The 22916-nt window shown below is 38.4% G+C and overlaps 1 protein-coding gene across 1 annotated transcript; it reads left to right on the top strand.

The window, feature by feature from the left end:
• Positions 1 to 2871: 2871 nt before the first annotated feature.
• On the top strand, positions 2872 to 21640 carry LOC142660176 (intestinal mucin-like protein). Its single transcript, XM_075836757.1, has 12 exons — positions 2872 to 2908; positions 3901 to 4013; positions 4144 to 4327; positions 8169 to 8376; positions 12788 to 12951; positions 13373 to 13442; positions 14767 to 14867; positions 15794 to 15825; positions 16761 to 16880; positions 18245 to 18290; positions 20168 to 20285; positions 21454 to 21640. Exons 1-12 carry the CDS (start codon positions 2872 to 2874, stop codon positions 21638 to 21640), a joined length of 1380 nt encoding a protein of 459 aa, XP_075692872.1.
• Positions 21641 to 22916: the final 1276 nt, after the last annotated feature.

The raw sequence follows: 22916 nt of genomic DNA, 5'->3' as shown, positions 1-22916 counted from the left end.
TTTTCAGCCATAATTGGAGGCGTGAAACACCCGAATTACGTCTGAAAACAGTGCGTGTGAACATACCCTAATTCCTCTTTCTACTGTTTTTATATTATCAAACATCATCTATGTCGTTCTGAAATACAATATATTGTATACGCATATTCAATGCAGTTATTTATTGTATGACATCTCATGAAGATCATTTTATGAAGCAGCTTAGATTTGCGGGCAATGAATTATATTTAATAAATTTTTATAAAATTTAATAAAATAGAAAGAATGACTTTTTATCGATCAGTACATGCTACGGACTTAGGCCTCATGCACACGACCATAGAGGTGATTCGCGGGGCATCTGCAATCATCAACTGTACACACACAAGATCTGCATTGACTTCAATGAGCCCGCAATTTCAGACTGTATAATAACATGTCCTATTTTTTGCTGGTCCGGGCTCCGGGCAATGCGCAGACCGTGGAAATCATGGTCGTGTGCATTGGCCCATAGGATAGCATGTGGTCTATACTATCCACAATTGCGGCACCGCAATTCGGATAGTATACGGCTGCAAATGCACAGTCGTGTTCATGAGGCCTTACAGCTACCTATAACCTATACTATTGTGTTTGTTTTTCTCTGGGTTATCCAGTTTTATAGATAACTCAAATAAAAATAAATTAAGCTTAATCATTGTACTGTATATTGAAAAGTTCTTACATTTTCTAATACACTTTGTATTGCAATTCCTTACAATATAAGCAAGTTATGTTTCCATTCACTCACAGCAAGCAGAGATCATGAAAATAATTATCAATTCTTATTCGCTGGCAGCAAGCAGAGATCTTGAAAATGATAAGTCATTGAGTAAAAGATGATTTGTAGAGCTTTTCATTATATACTAATTAATCTATATGTACATTAAAGAGGGATTCGTCACCTCTGATGGCGATTTCAAGTACAGCAAGTTGCTATATATATTTGTATATTACATAACTATGGTAATTATTCTATGGTTTCTTGTAGGTATCTGCTCTGGATGGCAGGGCGAGTTCTTTTACACCTTTGATGGAACTTCTTATAAGTATCAGGACACATGTACAGATGTCCTGGTACAAGAAATCAATCAAACATATGGTGCTTTTAAGGTGCTCTTAGATAGGTCCAACTGCTCCAACATATTTAACGGACCCTGTGACATTACTTTATGGATTTACTATAAAGGCCATGAGGTGAAGCTGACAAACGAAAATAACATTAACGAGGTGAGTTTTATGCTGGTTAACTATAAAAAGGGGTGAACCCAAAAGGTGAGCACTAAGGGTATGTGCACACGATAGCAGGCATTTACGTGTGAAAAGACAGACTGTTTTCAAGAGAAAACAGCTGCCTCGTTTCACACGTAAATGCTCCTCCTCGTATTATGCGAGGCGTCTGTGACGCTCGTAAATCTTGAGCTGCTCTTCATTGAGTTCAATGAAGAACGGCTCAAATTACGTTGCAAAGAAGTGCCCTGCACTTCTTTTGCCGAGGCAGTCAATTTACGCGTCGTCGTTTGACAGCTGTCAAACGACGACGCGTAAATGACAGGTCGTCTGCACAATACGTCGGCAAACCCATTCAAATGAATGGGCAGATGTTTGCCGACGTATTGTAGCCCTATTTTCAGGCGTAAATCGAGGCATAATACGCCTCGTTTACGCCTGAAAATAGGTCGTGTGAACCCAGCCTTATAGTATTAGCTTAGTAACACACAGCACACAAGTTTTTCTTGAGTAAAAAAACCTTATCTTGCCACTATCCTTTCCTCCAAAAAAAAAACACAAAAAAAAGTTTGGCCAAATTTGACCCTTCCACCTCTTAAGCTGATTGTTCCTGTTGCTTCAGGACCCTTTGTCACACACACATACACACACACACACACACACACACACACACACACACACACACACACACACACACACAGTTCCATATACTGTAGGCTATGGTCGGTTACCTTCTGAATGGATAAATGTAATCTTACTTTATTTTTGACTAAGGTTTATTTAAACAATTTAAACACTATTACTGTTACTATCTGCACTATTGCTGTGTCTATGAACCCCTGAAATGCTCTACACACAGATGCTATCACATAATACCACATAATACCATCTACTTGTAATAAAAACTGTTTTTTAATTGGTTTTAATTATACATTTTCTCCCCTTTGGCTTCTGCAGCATGCCTGTATATATACTACAATGCAAGCTGCGCGACATTTCTCTGAGAGCTCGATCTGTAGCCCCTCTCTGACCTCTACTGAAGGCGAATCCAAGTTTAAAGGGTAACTAAACTGTCAACAAACTTCTGACATGTCATACTGACATGTCAAAAATTTTGATCGGGGTGAAACCCCCACCCTTCCGAAAAAAGCCGATCAGAAACTAAGCGGCTCAGCGCTCACACGAGCGCTTCTGTCGCTTTGTTCTAGCGATTGGTGGGGGTCTCAGTGCTCGGACCCCACCGATCAAAACTTCTGACATGTCACTATGACGTGTCAGAAGTTTGTTGAAGGTTTAGTTACACTTTAAACCCTATTAAGTGTAGATTTATCTTATTTTTTTTCCGTTTTGAGTTTAGATTAGCGTTCAGGAGAGGTCAGAGAAGGGCTACACACTAAAGCCATCAGAGCTTTCTGTCAGAATGAGAGCAGAACAGCATCAAGCAGCTTGCATTGTATTGTAATTGTCCTCTTACATGGCCCACATGGGCCATGTGAATAAGCACCAATCAACCGTCCCGGCACTCGTTTGAACCTTTCACAAGGAGCTACAGATGTAGCCGTCTTTATCTTGAGTTTTAACGCATTAAATACACAGTGTCAAAAAACTTTAACAACTTTTTCAATGGATCTTCAGAGTCAAGATACACTTACTTACATTGGTATGTTACTACGATCGCTCATCCTCATACATCAGCAGCACGTTTCCTTGTTTACACAGGTAGATGTGCTGCCGAAAACGATAATATTTCTTGCAGCATAAACAATAAAATCAGCTGATGAACGAGCACAAGGCAACACAGGGCAGTGATCCAGAACACTCGTTTGCCTAATAATAGCCCCGTGTAAAAGGGCTTTAACATAATCACGCTGCAGAAGCCAAAGGGCAGAATATTTTTGAGTAATTTAGTGTTTTATAGAGTGTTTTCTCTCTAGCAATCGGTGGTGGTTCATAATTACACATTTTATATATGTGCTCTTTTCATGTGTATCAATATCTTATCTGGACAATAAATGGATTCCCCTTTAAATAAATATAGCAAAGGTTTAAACTATGTTATATGTGCATATAAGTTTCTTATGTCTAACATAACATATCAGAAACCATTCTGATTTACAATAATAGAGGACACATGGAAAGGGGAGAAAACAGCATTATATTTACTAAATATACTTCTAGATAACATTTTTAGAAATGTCAGTTTAATGGTTTTCTTAAAGGCTTAGTCCCAGAAAGTGATTGCATTATTAGAAAATGTGATTGTATTTCCCTTTGTGAACGGTGGGGGCCAACTGTCGAAAGCCCCACACATCCTGAGATTAAAGGGTCGCATCTTCTTCAAAGGGTCCTTTTATACCGGCCAATATGGGCCGTAAAATTGAGCGCCGATGAACTAAATAGCTCATTTATTGACGCTCATTTGCTCCTTTCACAATGTATGTAATGTATGGGTTACTACAAACGCTCATCCTTTCCATCATGTTGGCAGCACATTTGCCTGTTTACACAAGGAGATGTGCTGCCGACAACGATATTATTTTGTGCTGCATAAACTATATGATCAGCTGATGAACGAGCATTTGCTTTTGTATGAATGCTCGTTTGCCTTATCATTGGCCCGTGTAAAAGGGCCTTAAGTTTTTCCCTGCACAGCAGCAGTCCAGGGCTACCGGCTGTGCAAGGAACTGCAGCATGGCACCATTAACATAAATGGAGGTGTGTTGCAGCTCCCTGCACAGCTGGCGTCTGGAAGTGCTGCCGTGCAGGTAAAAACAGTGAATAGCATATCTTTTTTTGTGATGGGAATAACCCGATAAGAGGAATTGAGCTAATTATTGATGCTGGACCTATTATATAGTCAATATAGAATCTAAAAAGCTTTACTTATCCTTGCAGGTCACATTTGACTCAGTCAAAGTTTACCCAGGTTTCACCGAGGATGATATTATAATATCCGGTGATAACACAAAAGTGGTAGTAACCATAACAACTATTAAGGCCAACATCTCCTTAAGTGGTATGTTGTTTGAAATAGAATTGTCACCTATCCTGTTCAACAACAATACAGAAGGACTATGTGGTATGTCACACTATATCATTGTTATTACTTTTTTGTGGGGGAGATAGGTGCTTTTTGAAAATTAGAATAAAACCTATATTTACAATTATAAACTGCATATGTTTTTACATAACTCTGCTCACTAGACCAAAGGATGTTATACAGGAGTCACAGCCATGGAAGCATGCATGTGCCATGGCAACATTTTCAGATGTAAATTCCATTCTAACCTCATCCCTGGTTACACCTCCAAAACCAACCCTAGAGAACTCAGAGCAAGTTATGCAAATGATGATCCTGAATTGTTCCAGATAATAGTGTTCACATTAAACTGTCCCCACATATACTGTGGGGACAGTTTAATGTGAACACTATTATTTGGGTACTGTAGTAGTAGTAGTAGTGGTGATAGTAGTAGTAGTAGTAGTAGTAGTAGTAGTAGTAGTAGTAGTAGTAGTAGTAGAAGTAGTAGTAGTAGTAGTAGTAGTAGTAGTAGTAGTCGAGGTAGCAGTAGTAGTGGTAGTAGTAGTAGTAGTAGTAGAAGCAGTAGTAGTAGTAGTGGTAGTAGTGGTAGCAGTAGTACTAGTAGTAGTAGTAGTGGTCGTGGTAGTAGTAGTAGTAGTAGTAGTAGTAGTAGTACTAGTAGTAGTAGTGGTAGTGGTAGTAGTAGTAGTAGTAGTAGTAGTAGTAGTAGTAGTAGTAGTAACTTCTTTGTGGGCTGTAATGGCAGGAAGGAGGTGAAGGGAAAGTGAGCCCTAATCTACCCACCGCCCTGTCCCTGCCTACTTGCAACGACCCGCCCTAGGCGACGAGGTACAACTGGGCGGCGGTCCCTACGCTGGCTAAGTGCACAGGAAGACAAACAGGGAAAACGCAAGGGAAGGGGCAGTAGCCACGGAACGCCACGAAGAAACGGGGCGGCGAACGAACAGTCAGGACCAGGACGAAGTGAGTACACCCGAGCGGACACGGAGACAGAAGCAAGCCAGGGCAAGCAAAGCAGGTCAAGCAGAACTGCAGCAAGGCAGAAGCACGGCAGAAGCAGGCTGGAGCAAGCAGCAGTGGGGCCAGGAATCCAAAAGAATTACAAGCACTGAGGGAGAGCACAGGGCAGGTAATAAAGGGCAGGGGGCGGAGCTAACTCCGAGAGACCAGGCCGCGATAGGCTCTCCCACTCCTGAGCCTGCCACCCTGGTTGGTGGGAGAAGGTGTCAGTCGAACAGGTCTGGCCTCAGGTGTGGATTGATTAATCCCAGGAGTGTAGCTAGATGAAGTACCTGGCAGATCCCTAACATGGGCACTGCTATGTAGCTAGAACAATAGTATGGGTAATTGTGTCTAGTAGACACAATATTATTACAGTTTTGGCCTACACCCCTTCATGGACACAACAGTGGGAAATAGTATTAAGGTGTCACCGCTGTGTAGGTACTGTGGGACCCATATAACTAAAAATTTATGTTAAGGCAGTAATATCACATAAGTCATAAGGGTACGTTCACAGATTAAGATCACGTTAAGATCACGTTAAGATTTATAAATGCAAATTTCATACTGGATTTCAGTAAAACCTGAAACTGAAGCTCAAGATTTTTCTCATGGATTTGCAAATGGATTCGTTCCATTGAAGTTTTCCAGCACGAAATCCGCCCCAAGAATAAACACATTGGGAATTGTAATCCACAGCTTTGTCATTAATCCCCAATGATTTTTTTTCGGTAGTGAGGACTTGGCACCTCTCCTGACATGTCTATTTTAGTAAATACTTGCATTTCCCATGAAATAATAATTGTGGAACATATTTTCTTGAAACTCTGTATTTTTCCATTTCGCTGTTTTTCCTCCTAGAATTTTATGAATAAATTGACAACCCATTCACAATTTTAAAGGGGCGTGTTCTTAAACAGTCTCACTCTGTCACCACTGATTGGCCATTGTCAGCCCGTGTAAGGACTCACCCCAAACTAAATTTTTAGGAGGAATAACAGAGGAACAGCCCAACGTAGAGCCCTAAGAAATGATTCTCCAGAATTGTTATTTCATGGGGAATACAATTATTTACTGAAACAGACACGTGAGGAGAGGTGACAGGTTCACTTTAGAGTGCGGTTTTCAGACAGAATCTTGAACATGTGAACATACGCACAGTATGACAGAAGTATATTTTGGATCAATAAGTTTGGTGAATATTGGAATGAATTCCTAACGCTAGTACAAAAAAAATTATAAATGGTGTCATCTGATGTTAATGCAATGGGAGGTCACTAATATTTCATTAAGAAGATTATAATTGGTTAATTTTTATTTCCTTTTTTTATATTTTATTATGATCTTCACAAAAAGGAACAACTTTTATCTAATGAAGTACTCATGGAATGCTTTAATATAAATATTGTATGTGAAATACATTTTTATATACTATTTAATATTATTAAAAAATATATTCTATTTAATATTATTTGAGTTTATATTTTTTATTTTAATTTAATATTATTTAGGTAGATTTTATCATACTTTTTTCTTTTCTCTTCTATTCTTGAGCAGCAAATACATAATATAAAGTAGTGTATTTTTTTATTTTCTTTGTAGTGAAGTAGTAATCTAGTTTTTGTGTATTTCTAAAAACACATACACATATTATGTCTTATTCTAAGGAAATTATCTGATTGACTTTGTGGGGTCAGGAAGAACAGGCTTTTTTGTTTCATGGGGAGAATTGAATATTATGCCTCCTTTACTCACACTGGGGGGAATTTGTTAATGGCTGTACACCAGAATTCTGGCATAAAAAAGTAACAAATTGAAAAAAGGGGGCATTGCTTAGTAAAAGGGGACAAGGCCACACGCGGACCACTATATTTTCCTAGAATTTATGCCAGAAAGTTGAGTACATTATAGCAGAAATCTTTGGCAGCTCAAAACTGCTGTAGATTTCCCTTTCTGACACATGGACAGCCTAAAATGTGAATAATTTATAAAGAGGCATGCTTCTAACTTACTCCTGCGAGCTTCAAACTAAGACTGGAGTATGAAACGCAAGACTTAGTACTTCTGGGTCAATATTTTTTTAGTATTTTAAAATACTTGTAAAATGCTACATAAATTTTAAGCATCTTTAATGGAATCTATTTTACAAGCGTTTTTGGTGGCTTTTTTATTTTTAAACAATTTGTACATGCATTTCTTCTGTAATTTTTTAAGTCCTATAGAGAAGCCTATGGTAAAAACAGCAGAAAAAAATGCAACACCAAGAGAATACTGCAGTGGGGAAAAAAACTCCACTAAACCCAAAACACCACCAAAACAAAACACTGTGCATGTAGACTTTCTGTAACATCTGGTTGCTGTGTTTTTTAACTAAACAAAGTGCCAAAGAAAAGTGGCACCAAAAAAATGCAGCAAAATAGACCATAGGGGATTTGCCTTCGCCTGTATTCAACTATTAGGACTTGAAAAGATTGAACTTTACTGTCACATAGCCTTTTAACCTAATTACTATGATACTAAGAGACTTTAGTCTAAAGTCAAATTAACCATAGGTTTCCATTTGCATCACCATTGATTTCAATGGTGACGGATCCGGTGCAAATTCTTACCATTTGTCTCCATTGTGCAAGGGTTCCGTAGTTTTGACGGGAGCAATACCGCCGTCGACTACGAACGAAGCCTTACTCGCTAAATTGAAATAACTGATTATGTTTCATCATGATTACAGGATTTGTAATTTTTAATCTTTTCGAGTGTATTTTTTGTGATTCTCTAAAACAATCACTGGCAAGCTTTTGTACAATATCTTTGTATACAACCCAATAAATAATTAAACTATGGTTTTATTCATTGGTGTTCATTTCCAATTTTCAAGGTACTTGTTCCAACAACAGGGCAGATGATTGTCGTCTTCCAGATGGAAACATCATCTCAGATTGTTCTGTCATGGCATCTTACTGGAAATTTGAGAATTTATCTAAACCGTATTGTAACCGTGTTACAACCTCCCCTTCCACTGTAACTCTATCGGGTTTAACAACATATTGTGAATCTGCTTCAATATGTTTCATCATTTCAAGCCAGTAAGTAATAATAATAATTATAATGACAACAGTGAACATATGCATGCAAAGTAAATATTGACTTTTCAACTTAAAGGGTAACCTCACTCAAAATTTCAGGTTCCAATAAACTGTTGTTTTGAGGGTTTCAGGGGCAATACAACTACAAAGGAAGAGTAACATTATTATATTTGGCAGAAGTATAGGCTTATACAGGTAATACCATGGCATTGTAGAAAAGTATTTAATGGAGTTGGCAAACTGATGACCAAACAAACTCGTGCGAGCGATGAGGCGCTTAGTTTCTGTTTGGCTTTTTCCGGAAATCTTTGTAGCGGTGTATGGGCTCAATAGAAAGTCTATGAGCCCATACTCCGCTACATCGGCTTTCCGGAAAAAGCCGAACAGAAACAAAGAAGCTCAGCACTCACACGAGCACTTCTGCCGCTTCGTTTTAGCGATTGGTGGGGCTCTCAGTGCTCGGACCCCAACCAATCAAAACTTAGTGATATGTTAGAAGTTTGTTAAATGTTTAGATACCCTTTAAAAGTTTGTTTGAGATTGGAAAACATGGCTGCTTTCTCCCATATACAGCACTACTCATGTCCATAGGCAGTGTCTGGTATTGACGCTTATCCCCATTGATTTAAATGGAGCTGTGATGCAATACTGGTCAAGGGCCATAGACAAGGGTGACACTCTTTCTGGAATAAAGCAGCCATGTTTTTCTAATCTCATACAATCCATTTAAGTTGCTTATGATTCCTGTGAGCTAACTAGTTATAACATTTTACTACATTTTTCCTTTCAAACGTAGTTCTCAGCACGGTCAGTCTAATTTATATTTCTTACTCTCCTCATTTTTCTCTTGGTTCTGGCCCATACTATAAAGGACTAATTTTCCCCTATCGATTGGTTTGTTTTGGACTGTTATTAGCTAACCAGATACCATTATATGTGGTAGTAGGGACTCTACATGCTGAAATGTTGCAATGTATTACTAAACACTTTCGCTGCCAGGGGTCTTTGGACATTTTGCACTTTTGGTAGGAAGAATAATTCATGCTTTTGACATGTACAAATAAAAATAAAAAAATCATACTATGCTACTATACCCATATATTTTAGGAAAGTAGACGCCTGGCACATTGTCAAAATGCTACTTAGCACTTTATAGGCACCATAATGCAATTTTACAAATTGTCCTAATTTTTTTTAATGAAATTCATATTTATAAAATTCATATTTGCAATACGCAAGTGATAAAATGATCAATATTAAATATTTTTGTCATTTACTGAAACACAGGCCTCAGAAGCAAAGGAGCACCTAGTGGATTTTGGGGCCTTCTATTTATTAGATTATATTTTGGGTACCATGTCAGGTTTGAAGAGGTCTTGTGGGGGGCAAAACTAAGGAATACCCTATTTTGAAAACTACAACCCACGAGGTATTCATTTAGGGGTGTAGTGAGCATTTTGACCCCACAGGTGTTTTATGGATTTTATTAGAATTTTGACGTGAAAATGTATTTTTTTAATTTTTTTCAATAAGACGTCGTTTTAGCTTAAAAAAAATATTAATTTACTCAACAAATAAAGGCAAAAAAATCTCCTAGCATTTGCAAAGCAACTTCTCCAGAGTACGTAAATACCCTATATGTGGTCATAAACTTTGAAGGGAAGGCGCGCCTTTTGATCTTTGGAGCACAGATTTTGCTGGATTGGTTTCTTGGCACCATCTCGCATTTGCAAAGCCACTGAGGTATCAGTACAGTGGAAATTCCCCAAAAGTGACTCCATTTGGGAAACTACACCCCTTGTGGAATCATCTAGGGGTGTGGTGAGCACTTTGACCCCATAGGTTTTTCATAGATTTTATTACAATTCCAATAAGATGTTGCTTTAGCTCAAAACTTTTCATTTTCTCAACAAATAAAAGGAGAAAAAGAATGCCAACATTTCTAAAGCAATTTCTCCTTAGTACAGCAATACCCCATATGTGGTAATAAACTTCTGTTTAGGCACAGGTTAGGGCTCAGAAGGGAAGGAGCGCCATTTAGCTTTTCAAGTGCAGATTTTGCAGGATTGGTTTCTTGGCACCATGTCGCATTTGCAGGTCCCTGTGGGACCAAAGCAGTGGAAACCCCCCAGAAGTCACCTCATTTTGGGAACTACGCCCCTCAAGGTGTTCACCTAGGGGGGGGGAGTGAGCATGTTAACCAAACAGGTGTTTTCCAGAAATTAGTGTGCACTCGATGTTGCAGAGTAAAAAATGCAATTATTCCATGGATATGCCATTTCAGTGTCCAATATGTGGTGCCCAGTTTGTGCCACCATAAAAAGACAGCTCTCTAATTATTATGCTGTGAATCCCAGTTTGAGAAACACCCTGAATGTGGCCCTAATCTTTTGCCTGGACATTCAACAGGGCTCAACATTGAAAGAGTAACATGTAAAACTGAGGCCCGATTTGATGATTTACAAAGTATTGTTTCACAATTGCAGGGACTCTGATGTGTAATTATAAAAGAAACCCCTGAGAAGTGACCCCATTTTGGAAACTACAATTAAGGCATTTATTAAGTGTAGTGAGCATTTTGACCCCACAGGTCTTTTCCATAAATGATTGCACTGTGGATGGTGCAAAGTAAAAATGTAAATTTTTCACTAGATATGCCATTTTAGTGGCACACATGTTATGCCCAGTTCGTGCCACTGGAAACACACCCCAAAAATTGTTAAAAGGGTTCTCCCGGATATGGCGATGCCATATATGTGGAAGTAAACTGCAGTTTGGGCAAGGAATAAGGCTCAGAAGGGAGGGAGTGCCATTTGGCTTTAGGAGCGCGGATTATGCTTAGTAGTAGTTTTGTTTGTAGTTTTACTGGTATTTCAGTTTATAATGTAGGAACATATGTGAGCTGGGCAGAGTACATCAGGGCCTGGTATAATATGTGCACTCTAACTTCCAGCAGATATGTTTGAGCCTCCCCATACTGGTTCCCTAATTTTAGGGCCTTGATAAATCGCGTCTTGAAACAGAAGAAACTTTCCCCTTGTGCCTGCACTAATGCATATTTTGTTCTTTCCTGACTTATGGAAGTCTTAACTTATTTTATTTTTTCATAGACGTAGTGGTATCAGGGATGTTTTTTGTGGAACCAGCTGTAGTTCTATTGGTACCATTTTGGGATACATGCGTCTTTATGATTAATTTTTATCCTATTTTTTGGGAGGCAAGGTGACCAACAAACAGCAATTCTGGGATAGGTTTTTCCACGCTTTATAAATTACATGTTAACTTTATTCTGTGTGTCAGAACTATTCCGGCGATACCAAATTTATAGCACTTTTTTATGTTTAACAACTTTTTGCACAATAAAATTACTTTTGTAAAAATAATGTATTTTTTCTGTCGCCATGTTGTGACAAACATAATGTTTTAATTTTTTAGTTGACGGACCTGTATGAGGTCTTGTTTTTTGCGAGCTGAGCTATAGTTTTTATAGGTACCATTTTTGGATACATGTGACTTTTTGATCAACTTTTATTCCAATTTTTGGACGGCAAAGTGACCAAAAAACAGCAATTTTGGCATTTGTATTTAGTTTTTTTTACAGCGTTCATCACGCAGGATAAATAACATAATATTTTTATAGTTTAGGACGTTACAGACGCGGTGATACTAAATATGTATGGTTTATTTCTTTCTTTCAATAATAAAGGACTTGATAATGCAAAAAGGGCGATTGTTTTATTTTATTACTTGAAACGTAATTTTTTTTATCTGTAGAACTTTTTTTTTTTACACTTTTTTTTAGTCCCACTGGGAGGTCCAACTGTCAGATTTCTGTTCTAATACATTGCACTACCTATGTAATGCAATGTATTGGAACTGTCAGTCATTCACTGACATCAAGCCAAATAGGCTACGCCTCTGGGTGGGGCAGAATCGGCTTCCAATTATTGGCAATTGCTTTTGATTGCTGCATCTAAGGGGTTAAGGGTAGCGATCGGAGCTACAGCCCGTAACATAGAGCTGACACCCACTGCTTATGACGCGGGCTCAGTTTCTGAGTCCGCACCATCTTCCCATTGCTATCGGAAGCCTTTTAGGCCCCGCTTCAGGCGGGACCTAAGAGGCTATCGTAATCGTAGTGTTAGGCCTCCGGTTGCCATTGCAGCCATCAGCACCCCTGCGATCTCGCGTTAAAAAAAAAGAGCAAACACAAAATTTCTGTTCTACAGACTTACATCTAATTAACTAAACTAAATTTAAGTATGTGACAAATTTTCTTTAAGATGTTCAGTTATGAAACAGCATTCCTTAAAAGAATCATAAGTTAATGTATCTAAGAAAATCCATTTTAAATAGTTTCAGTATATAAAACACTTAGAACTTTAAAAAAAAAAAATGTTGTCTTCATTAGGGTCTTCGATGAATGTCACCAAGTTGTCCCTTATGAAGTATTCCTAAAGCAATGTTTATCAAGTTCTTGTGACCCAGCTGATTTATGTGATCATGTGACAGCCTATGCAGAGCAATGTACAATTTTTGGAAAGTGCACAGACTGGCGGAACGATACTGTATGTAGTAAGTGTTCATTTATTCATCAGATGTTATGAGATATCATGTTGTTTATATTATTAAAAACTTGAGATTTTAGAAAGGATTTTTTTTTTAAAAAAAAAGATCTTCCGCTATCAATCATCAGGGAGTTTTTATGGGAAATATTCTAAATGCTATTCATTGTAGTTGGCATTTAGAGTATGTTGACCTCCAAGTACAGGTAGCTCATCATAGTAGCGCTCAGCTGTCGTGGCCAGCACAGGCTTCAGCTATGGAGCATTGTACGGTGGCACATAGAATTTCTACAGTATGTTCCCCTTTGGGAAAGTGACCAAAGAAGGCGCAACATTTTGGTACATTTACTAACCGATTCATCAAGCTGTGGACATTTGGTCCGTAATCAATCACAAGCCAAATTAATGTATTCATCTATTTTTATTTACAGCTTATAATTGTTCTGATTCAAAAATTTATAAACCTTGCAACAACCTTCAACAGCCAACCTGCATTGAAAGGTATGAATGGCCACAGTTTAAAACATGTATCACTGTCAACTTCACAATTTGTATATTGTGTGTTTAATGTGCAAGGTTCTAATTAGTATAGCAGCTTTTCAGAGTCATTGTCCTTCCTCAGACTTAATATGATTCCCTTGTTCCTATAGGAAAACCAGCGGGAACCAGAACGCACACATAACATACAAAAACACAGAGTTAGGATGTGAATGCAACTATTGCATCAATACAATATTATATATGTAAATGTGTGTGTCATAGAAAATCCAAGGCATGGAATATGTGAGTTCCACCATTTTCCAAAACTATACTGCACCAAACCCATTCAGCACTGTTCAGAAATTTGTATCACTGGAAATCACAACATTTCAACTACACAGTGTTTAAATCAGTGCTTAGAAGGTTGTGCCATATATTTCCACTATCTGAAATTTAACCGCAGCATGAAAGAGGTTCGGCACTTTTTAGAGATAAAGCCTTTTGCTCCTGGATATCACTGTGGGTCGGAGCCCCAAAAGTCCACCAATGTGATTCTATAACATATATCTATAACATGTCAGCAGATAATTTTTTCCTGACTTTCCCCTTTTAGTCCAGAGTTTGATGGCAAATTGCACTTAAAGGCTATGTGCCTATGTACACCTTTGAAAGTGATTTATTCTTCTTCTTCTTCTTCTTCTTCTTATTATTATTATTATTATTATTATTATTATTATTATTACTACTATTATTATTATTATTTAATTATGTCAATCAGTGTGTTTGGTGCAACTTTTAATTTAGTTTTTATTACAAATTATTTTTACTTTTTGAGATACAGCTGCACTATATTCTGTTTACAAAGCAGCTGTATCATTAGCTAAGACCTGAATCCGTGAGGTCCGCGGGACTGACAGGTTCAGTGTCAGCGGATAACGCAGGATCCTCCTGTAATCGATCACATCTAAGTTATGAACTTAGATGTGATCAATAACAGGTGTATCCTCCGTAATCCTGACAGGTACAGGATACAGTGTAAGATACAGATTCTCAGTATACAGTATACAGAGCAGCTGTATCTCAAAAAGTAAAAATAATTTTGAATAAAAACTAATAAAGTTGCACAAAACACACCGATTGACCTTTTTATTTAAAAAAAATGGCTTTCAAAAGTGTACATAGCCTTTAAGTTTTTTTAAAAGCTTTTTTCCTTATTTTTAGCATTGCTTCTTTTACTACGATACAATCAATAAATATGTTTACTTTATGTGTAATCCACTGTATTTTAATTTGGTTAAGTACAATTTATTATATTTGTGACAGTTTTTTTTGTTTTTTTTAATAGGAATCCTATACTTGATCCCAATTTTATTGGAGACACATGTGTCTGCCCCAATAACACAATACTCGATGGTACAATTAAAGATAAATGTGTTACACAGTGTGGTAAGTTTTTTTTTTTTTTATTATTTAAATGAATTGGCTGACTATACCCCTGGTACCCAAGACATGTGTGTAAGTAACTTTATACGGTTAAGTTTCCATTCTTAGATAGCAGTCTATGGCAGAGTTGACAACCTCCTTTCTTGTTTTAGTTAGCCAAACATTGAAAAATGTCTTGCTCAAACTGGAAAATCAAAATTGAATGATTAAGATTATAAGTAATATATCTCAGAATACTAATATAAAAACCTTTGCAGGATTTAAGTTAGGCCTCATTTGCCACGTTTGCTTGCCCACCATTCACACTAAAATTGTTGCATTACTGCAACTCTAGCACAACCACATTGGTTACCTATGGTGGAAAAAGTTGCAAGATAATTATCGGAATTCCGACATAGTCAGAATTCTTGTAAACATCACCAGTCGACCATGACACTTTCCTATATAGGGTAATATTGAGGTTATATGCAAGTTGTGGTAATGCCGTGTCTCATCAGCGACCAAATTTTGTCGTGGAGCCTTGTCTCTCTGTGAATTGTAAAATTATATTTAAAATCGCAAAAAACTATAGATGCTCCCACAACTTCTTGCAAAATCACAGAGGCATCTATTTTTTCTGTGTCCATCACATGGCCAGGGCAGATTTTTATCCCCGGTAGAAAACAATGAAAGTTCCTGTTGAAAGACTGCAAGTGGAGATCTTAAAAAGTTTTCATTATACAATGAATAACCCTTACTTGCTAAAACGGGAACACTCCTTTAGAGATGAAAGACAGGCATAGTGTGTGTATTTAATACTTTATTTGCCAGATTCAATAAACTAATTAATTAATGAAAATCACAAAACTGTGCACTTTTTATATATTTCTTTATTAGCAAAATGAGCATTAAATCAAAAATCTAATCATTGATTCTATGTGTGTTCTTAGAATGTGTTGGACCTAATGGAGAGCTTAAAAAGGTAAGGATTTTTTTCATCTCCCCTTTTCGTTGTGTTCCCCAAAATATTCATTAGTATAAAAAAAATTACACTAATCTCTCCCGCTCCTCGTTCCCAGCCTTCTCTGCTGTAGTGGGTCGTTCTATAAAAGTAATATAAAAGTGGTACCAATAAAAACTACAGCTCGCCTCGCAAAAAACAAGCCCTCACACCTCTCTATAGTTAATGGTACTAAAAGTTGGTGACAGATTTTCATTAAATAAAATGTGTCATGTATTTAACTTTTGTTTCATTAATTATATATCAGTATATAGATGATATATAATGTGTTTGACCTTTTTTTAATGTTGCAACTATATATTTTTTATTTGTAAGACCTTTCCTGCAGCAGCCATATTGAAGATGGCCACTTCCATACTGTACTACTTGTATAGTCAATAAAGCAGGGTATGTGCCCTTTTTGGCAGCTGAAAAGAATGGGAGACCATTGACAGAGAAATGGTAGATCTTTACAGTATCCAGAAAGTGATGGAGTACAGCCCCCTGCCGCCATAAGCCAGGGGTGATGCATATAGAGCATTATCTGTGTGTAGCGTATATTGCTGCTATCCTGCCTTATCTAGGCTTCCAGAAATACAATATAACTGTCATTACCTTGCCCAACATCTATTAATAATGAGATGATGCTCATCATCCTGTGACTGTATATACAGAAAAGCTAACAATTGATCTACAGAGAACAGGAAATATCAAGTTACTGTGACTGCCCTAGTGGCCAGTGCGGAAACTACAGATTCCCATAAATAAGGATAAAGTTTATGTATTCAATTATGGTACCAAAAGACGCAAACATGGCTGTTCGTGTAGCTATTTGCCCTTCTAGACTTTGTAGCTTACATAGAAAGTGCAATAAAGATAAAACATTTTGTTAATTTATGTCTGATTAATTGTTACAGCCTGGAGAAACCTGGTCACCTCCAAATGATACATGCATCCAATACATCTGTAAAAAGGATTTTGAGGTGATCACTATAAAAACAGTTTGTCCACCATTTGATCCATCAAACTGTGAACAGGTATGGTCTCATCGATGAAATGTGTTAATCATAATAAGTACAATATATTATATCATCTAAATTTCACGAAAATACTAATGTTTTTTTTCCCAACAATCAAGGCATGGGAATACTGTAGATTTGTATCCCATGTCCAAAAGGTGCCCAAAATCTATTTGTCATTTACAGCAATCACAAAGTTTGACTACAGGACATGCAAAAAGAATTTAAGTAATATGTACTCCTCAAATGCAAATTTTTAAATCAACTCAAGTTGACCATGTCCCTAGTGGTTGTTAAGGGGCCCATGACCTTTAATGGTCAAGGGACCAGACCAACCTTAGTCCGCCTCGAGTCCTTAGAATATTGTAAATAGCCAGAAAATGTGTTGTTTTCAAGTATATATGTTATATTCTTTCTGTCCTAAAAGAGTTGTGTCCAGTTTTTCATGAATCCTGAACAGCTACAAATACAGATTGTTTACTTATGGTGTTAATCACATGTTATAAAAAAAAAATATTAGTTTTATATATCTAAAAAATTCATGTATGTGCCATTCTTCCATTTTAAACTGAGCCTCAATCATGGAAGGCTTACCATTTCTTGAACTCCCTGGTTCACAATTAAAATACTAGAACTGTCAAACTGACAGAACTACGTCAATAGAGCATGCAGTTAGGGAAAGAAGGGAAAAGTAATAGTTTAACAAGATACTATTACGGGACTGTGGGTGACGTCCACTATGGCACTGCAATGGCTGCCAATAGTAGGTTAGAAATCCTCATCTGTTAAGCAAGATCTTTCAGCTCTTCTGCCATGTCTGTATTAGTAAATACTTTATTACCCCATGAAATTACAATGCTGGAGCATCTTTTTTTTAGAACTCTTTGTTGTGCCGTTCTTCTTTTATTTCTCCTGGAAATGTATGGATAAATTAACCACTGGGTGATTTTATTTCCCTTGTCATTGGGGCATATCCCTATGGAATCTGACAGTGTCCCATCAGTGCTGACAGTGTCAAACTGTGTAAGGACAAATCCTGTTCACAAGGAGAATGGTAACATTTAGTTGTCAATTAAGTCATTTCCAGGAGTATTAACAGAGGAATTGCATAATGGAGATTTCTAAGTTAAGATGCTCCAGAATTGTAATTTCATGAGGAATACAGGTAAATTAGACATGTCGGAGAGCTGGCACATCCTCTTGAAACAGAGGATGAGGCTGAATGGAATATTAAGAGAGGACAACTCAGGAATTTATTGATATGAAAAGAAATTACGTATTAAATTAGAAAATTGGAAACCTTGCTAATCCATAGCAGGTTTTAAATGCAAGTATGGGGTTTTAAATGAATAAAATTGCTAAAATTGCTTGTTTATTTACAGGGGACGATAACTACAGACTCAACTGGATGTTGCAAGACATGTCAAGGTATGATCAGATCACAAAAATTAGGAGCTAGCAAGTATATTACACATGAACACATATGTCATGTGGCTGCTAATCTTATGAAGGGCTTTGACCTTTACTGTCATGAGTAATATGGCTGTCACTTTTATTGTGGCCTTTGAATATCACTACTATGAAAGGCTCTGGCTGTCCCTGTATAAAGATATTATGTCTCTCAGTGCTGTGAATTTCACTGTTATAGAGGGTTGTGGCTGTCACTGTCATGGGGGTTGTAGTTGTCACTATTATGAGGGAATGTGGCTTTCACTCTTATGGAGGGTTGTGGCTGTCACTATCATGAGGGTTGTAGTGGTCACTACCTTGGGGGAATGTGGGGGTCACTGTTATGGAGCACTGTCGTGGTGGCTGTCATTGTTATGGGAGGATGTGGCTGTCACTCTTATGGAGACACTTTAGATGTCACTGTCATAGAGAGATGTGCCTTTCGCTGTTAGGCTATGTTCACACGGGGTATTTTGCCGAGTTTTTTGACGCGGAAACCGCGTCGCAAAACTCGGCAGAAACGGCCCGAGAACGCCTCCCATTGATTTCATGCCCTATCTTCGGGCGCTTCCGCCTCCGACCTCCCATTGACTTCAATGGGAGGCAGGAGAAAGCGTATATCTCGCTGTTTTATGCCCGCGGCGCTCAATGGCCGCGGGCAAAAAACGGCGCGATAATTGCCGCGAAAATCGGCGTGCAGGGAGAGGAATATCTGCCTCAAAGTTCCAAACGGAATTTTGAGGCAGATATTCCTCCCCCAAAATACTCTGTGTGAACATAGCCTAAGAGGTTGTAGCTGTCTGTGTGAAGGAAAAATTCTGGATGTCACTATTATGGGTTGTTGAAGTTGTTAGGGCATGACCACACATGGCGGAATTCCTCCGCAACTGTCCGCATCAATGCCGCACCTAATCCGGGTTGCGGATTACGGCTGCGGATCTGCACAAAATGTGCAGAAAATTGATGCGGACTAGCTGCTGCGGACTGCGGGAAAAGTGCTTCCCTTCTCCCTATCAGTGCAGGATAGAGAGAAGGGACAGCACTTTCCCTAGTGAAAGTAAAAGAAATTCATACTTACCGCCCGTTGTCTTTATGACGCGTCCCTCCTTCGGCATCCAGCCCGACCTCCCTGGATGACGCGCCAGTCCATGTGACCGCTGCAGCCTGTGCTTGGCCTGTGATTGGCTGCAGCCGTCACTTACACTGAAACGTCATCCTGGGAGGCCGGACTGGAGACAGAAACAGGGAGTTCTCGGTAAGTATGAACTTATATGTTTTTTTACAGATACATGTATATTGGGATCGGTAGTCACTGTCCCGGGTGCAGAAACAGTTACTGCCGATCGCTTAACTCTTTCAGCACCCTGGACAGTGACTATTTACTGACGTCTCCTAGCAACGCTCCCGTCATTACGGGAGCCCCATTGACTTCCTCAGTCTGGCTGTAGACCTAGAAATACATAGGTCCAGCCAGAATGAAGAAATGTCAAGTAAAAAAAGCAAGACGCATCCGCAGCACACATGACATGTGCATGACAGCTGCGGACTTCATTGCGGAACTTTGAATCTCCATTGAAGTCAATGGAGAAATTCCGCCATGAGTCCGCCACTGCTCCGCAACAGACAGAGCATGCTGCGGACACCAAATTCCGCTCCGCAGCCTATGCTCCGCAGCGGAATTGTACGCATCGTGTAAACGAACACTGCTAAATTAAAGTGAAAGTCAATGTAGAAACGGCTCCGCTGCGGATTAACGCTGCGGAGTGTCCGCAGCGGAATTTAAGTGCAATTCCGCCATGTGTGAACCCGCCCTAATTCTGTCTTTCACTGACTTTATATTTTTTTTTTTCTCCTAGAAAAACAAGTCAAATGTGTCATTCACATCGATACTGTCATCATCAATTTTAACAATTGCACGTCCCGAGTACCTGTAAATGCCACTTTTTGTGAAGGGTTCTGCACGTCTTCAAGCATGTGAGTACTTTCATTTATAGTGTTTAGTAAGAGGCATAACTTGAAGTTCCTGGGCGCAAATATAAATTCTGTAACCAGCTCCCACACCTACCAACTGTTCTTTATAATAATGGTGGCTTCTTATGTGGCACCAGGGTCTTCGTGTGACCATTACCCTTGAACCCCTCTATAGCTATGCCCTTGTCGGGCGTCACACTGAAAAGTTATGTTTGATAGCTGTCTCATAAACAGGGGTTTGGGTAAGAAATAATATAAAATAGATGTATTATTTATATAGCACTGATCTGTCCCAGTATCCATTGTCTCAATTTAATTTCCTCACCACAGTAGGACACTTCACTATAGTATCAATTTTAGAATAAGATTTTAACCGAAAGTGGTTTGATCCACACAGACATAGGCCACCTATTCACAATTAGTGAGGGTCTTAGGGCTATCCTACAGCCATTGACACTTAATTTTAGTGATCAGACAATGGCGGCATATCCTAGTGATGAGCCAGTTACACTTCCGTCGGCCGTTGTACGGCCGCTTATGACGGTTCCGTCAAACACGGGCCACACACGGATAGCTTCCGTGTGCAGTCCGTTGTTTCACAGACCAAATTCAATGAAAAGGCCGAGACTGTTTAGTCAAAAACGGGCAAGAGTAGGACCTGCCCAACTTTTGACGGAACGGCCGCACGGTTTCGTTAAAACAACAGAAGTGTGCATGGCCCCATTAAAATGAATGGGTCAGGGTGCTATCAGTTAAAACAACGGATAGCACCCTGACGAAAAAAAAGTGAAGTGGGCATGAGGCCTTAGAGAAATCAATTGTAAGGCACTAAAACAGAAAATCAACAAACAATACAGCGAAAAAAGACATTCACACCACATTCATGCTTCTAAAACCACCCTTTATGCTACCTATCCTGAAGTTGTTTGAGTTTCCAGCAATGAGTTCCATGGGGATTTGTATAAATGTCCAACATGGGAAAACCCTTTTAATTAGATACATTTTTGAATTGGGAAAATATAAAACATTTACCAGCAATCCTATTTAAAGCCACAAATAAAAGTTTTGTCATTTAAAAGCAGTGCCAAATGACAAACTCAGTACCGTTACGTCGTTTTAATTGAGGGCTCTGTTTTATTTTTTCATACACTTTTATGTTTCTTCTGTTCAGGTACTCATTTTCAAACCAAAAAATGGAACAGGTGTGTAAATGCTGTATACCAACCAAGACCAGTGAAAGAGAAATAAACCTGGCGTGCCAAGATGGAACATCTTTAAATTATAAATACCCCTATATAGAGGAGTGTGACTGTTCTGTTCCTACCTGTAAAAATGTCAGTGATGGAACAATAAATTAATAGATCATGTCTGATGACTTGTTTGTGATTTTGAGTAAATTGCTTTGAATTTATTGACATCTTTCAGATTACTAATGAAAACTAATTTATTATATGTGAAGTCATTGATGTTAATTTTGATTAAATACAACATCTGATCATGTTTGTTTTATTCTTTATGTTTTCAAGTTTCTTATGTACAAGTTGAGCACTTTCTTACTCAAATTCTGAAGCAAAAATTGATATTTAACCACTGAAGGTAGAGATATTATTACTATAATACACAATTCTACAAAGCAATACAAAGGAATACTAAAGCATGATTATAATCTACATACAGTACAGTAAAGGCAAAGAGCTCAGACACATTTCTAAAACACATTTCACATTCATCTATTTATTAGGAATGTGTAAATTCACTGATGCATTTAAAAGAGTTGCGTAAGAGTTGGAAAAAGTGGCTGCTTTTTCTCTAGAAACAGTGTCACGCTTGTCCGTGGACTGTGCCCAATATTGTCACTCATTCCCATTTACTTAAATGGGGCTTTGCTGCTATACTAGCCACTTTGCTGCAATACCAGACACAGCCCATGGACAAGTGTGGTGCTATTTCTGTGAAAATAATTAGACCCTTTTTTTATAATTCTGAATATTTCTAAAAATTGCTGATCTTAAAACACTTACAGATTAAACCTACCCATAGTATATCCCATCATTTTGAGAGATGGGCTGACAATATCATGTGAATGGGTACCTGTGGTTCGCACCACCTGTCCATTTGAAGAATAGAATGGGATCAGTTATTTGGGATTTTTTTGGCCAATTCTCCTGGTGATAAGCAGCACTAAGCTGCTCACTCCTTCCTCATCCATAGACATGATATATTAATGGTTTGAAGCAGGTGGTGATGATTGATAACCGCACAACTTTTGGCTAATAGCTATCTGACTTGCAGCTTTAGGGCACATTCACACGTGGCGGAATTGCTGTTGAATTCCGCTGTGGACAGTCCGCAGTGGAATTCTGCAGCAGCCGTTTTTTACATTTAGTAAGTAAGTTCAGATGTTGCAGAAAATAACAAATAACTGTGCGGAAATTAGGCTGCGGTGCAGAATTTTCCCTCCGCAGCATGCTCATGGCGTTGCGGAGAAGAAGCGGAATTTCACTGCAGATTTCAGCCTTTGCCATGCAAAAACTGAAATCTGTGGCAAGTCCTCTGTGATATCTGCAACGTCTGAATTACCTGTCAAATATGCAAATGTTGGTGCAGAATCGTTGCATAATTGCCCAAAATCTG

This window comes from Rhinoderma darwinii, chromosome 9 (genome assembly GCF_050947455.1).
Source record: "Rhinoderma darwinii isolate aRhiDar2 chromosome 9, aRhiDar2.hap1, whole genome shotgun sequence".
Lineage (NCBI taxonomy): Eukaryota > Metazoa > Chordata > Amphibia > Anura > Rhinodermatidae > Rhinoderma > Rhinoderma darwinii.
The sequence above is the reverse complement of the archived record's forward strand: the minus strand, read 5'-3'. Positions and strand labels throughout refer to the sequence as shown.

Coding starts and splice junctions, on each gene's coding strand:
- LOC142660176 (XM_075836757.1), top strand. CDS start 2,872: ATGGATCTTCAGAGTCAAGATACACTTACTTACATTG. Junction 4,014..4,143: donor CTGGAAGTGCTGCCGTGCAG/GTAAAAACAGTG, acceptor TTATCCTTGCAG/GTCACATTTGACTCAGTCAA. Junction 13,443..14,766: donor CAGCCAACCTGCATTGAAAG/GTATGAATGGCC, acceptor TTTTTTTAATAG/GAATCCTATACTTGATCCCA.